General features: G+C 71.6%; 1 protein-coding gene across 1 annotated transcript in view; it reads right to left on the bottom strand.

Annotated features, from left to right (window-relative positions):
- Positions 1-713: 713 nt before the first annotated feature.
- Positions 714-1705, bottom strand: part of NAB2 (NGFI-A binding protein 2 (EGR1 binding protein 2)) — a 2843-nt gene continuing 1851 nt past the window's right edge. The window contains exons 4-6 of the mRNA XM_010565131.1: positions 1239-1371; positions 934-1134; positions 714-821 (exon numbers count right to left, since the gene is read on the bottom strand). Of these exons, the coding sequence (XP_010563433.1) occupies positions 727-821; positions 934-1134; positions 1239-1371 (429 nt within the window). The 3' untranslated portion in view covers positions 714-726. The remainder of the gene's footprint in view (positions 822-933; positions 1135-1238; positions 1372-1705) is intronic.

The following is a 1705-nucleotide window of genomic DNA, read 5'->3' as shown; positions in this document are numbered from 1 at the left end:
GGGGGGGGGGCACGCCGTTGCAGGCGCTGAGCTGTGGTTGCTGCGGGGGGATATTTACAGCTGAAATGCTGCATGGGGGCGATGCAGTGCCGCGGGGGGGGGGGTGGTCGCGATGCATGTGCATGGTGTGCTTGCACGTGCGTGCTGCGGAGAGTGGGGGGGCTGGCGGCTGGAGCGTGGGCGCTGCGGGGGTGTGTGCGGGGCTGTGCGTGCCAGCACCGTGTGCCCGGCGTGGGTGGCAGCGCTGACGTGGGAGCACGCGGTGCTGCACACGGCTCGTGTGCCAGTGGTAAAGCGCCTGTCCCTGCACGGTAACGGGGCCAGGGGACACGGCTCGCCTGCCTGAAGCTGCCCGGGGTGGCGGTGGTGGGGGGAGAGATGGTCAGCACGAGGGGTGAGCCGACGAGGCAGGGGGGCCGGGCAGCCTGGTGCGGGCAAGAGGGTCTGTACAGGGGGCTCGAGTCCATCGAGGGCTTCCCAGCCCCAGGGGGGGCGGTGGGGGCCCAGAGCCTGGTGGGGACGAGGGTATTGCTGCTGCGGGGAGGCGCATCCCGCCGCGGCTGAGGTAACCAGAGCGTCGGTGCAGGAGGGGATGGGGCCCAGGGGGGGCTGTGGCCAAGCCCTCGCTGGCTCTCCTCCGCACCCGGAGCACCACCGCCGCGCCGCCGGCACCTGTCCCCCAGCACGTTATTGCTTCGTTAATGGTGGTGGGGGGCTGCGGGGGCTTCACTGCCGGCTGGTCTCCTGTTCCACCTTGATGGTGCCGCGGGGGGGATCCGGGGGAGCTGGAGGACCCCGTTCTGCTAGCCCGTCCTCAAACTCTGTGGGGAGACAGGGAAGATGTCGTCAGGGCACCGCTTCCGTAGGGAGAAGGCAGCAGTGCCATCTGGGCACCCCTGTCCACGGCAACCCCTCAGCCCCACGGGGGCTCACCTGGTCCCGTGGGCTTCCCCGGCAGGCAGGGGCTGAGCCGCCCCACGCGCTCGTGCGAGACCAGCCGGGCCAGGCGCAGCCCCTCGTCCATCAGCGTCTGCTGGAGGATGTGGCGACTCCAGAGCCCGTGGGGGGGGAGGCCAAGGGGCACGTCGGGGGCCGCGCCAGGCGGTGGCGTCAGCCGGGGACAGGCCCCCACCGCTGCGGAGAGAAGGGTGAGAGTCAGTGCTGAAGGGCTGGTGGAGGGGGGGGCCGGCCACTGCCTGCCCACGGATGCCCCGGGATGGGAAGGGGCCCCCACTCACCCTGCAAGTGGCCGTCGAGGCTCTCCCCAGAGAGGCTGGCTGCGTCCTCCTCCAGGCTGGCTCGGTACGCGGTCCCGGGGGGCTCTGGCCCCACCTGCAGCTGCAGCAGCTCGGCGCGGCTCTGCTCTCCTACCTGCCAAAAGCACGCGGGTGAGCGCAGAGCACCGTGGACGGGCCCTATCCTGCCGAGGGGCTCTGCACCCACCCACCCCAGGATGCCCACAGCTGCACGCACAGCACCAGCCCCACAGCCGCCGACCCGGAGCCCCTCACTGCCTGCCCAGGACAGTGCGGGCAGCCCCAGGCACACCCCACCATCCCGCCCAGGTGTGGGCGAGCACCCGCCCACGCTCACAGGTGTGCACACCTGCACGCGCATGCGCACCCACCTGCACCTGCACCCCCGTGCATGTGGCTGCGTACCCCCCCCCACCTACTTCCCCCGGCTTTTCACCTGCCTCTCACTT

The sequence above is a fragment of the Haliaeetus leucocephalus genome, unplaced genomic scaffold (assembly GCF_000737465.1).
Source record: "Haliaeetus leucocephalus isolate CR32 unplaced genomic scaffold, Haliaeetus_leucocephalus-4.0 Scaffold186, whole genome shotgun sequence".
Classification (NCBI taxonomy): domain Eukaryota; kingdom Metazoa; phylum Chordata; class Aves; order Accipitriformes; family Accipitridae; genus Haliaeetus; species Haliaeetus leucocephalus.
The sequence above is the reverse complement of the archived record's forward strand: the minus strand, read 5'-3'. Positions and strand labels throughout refer to the sequence as shown.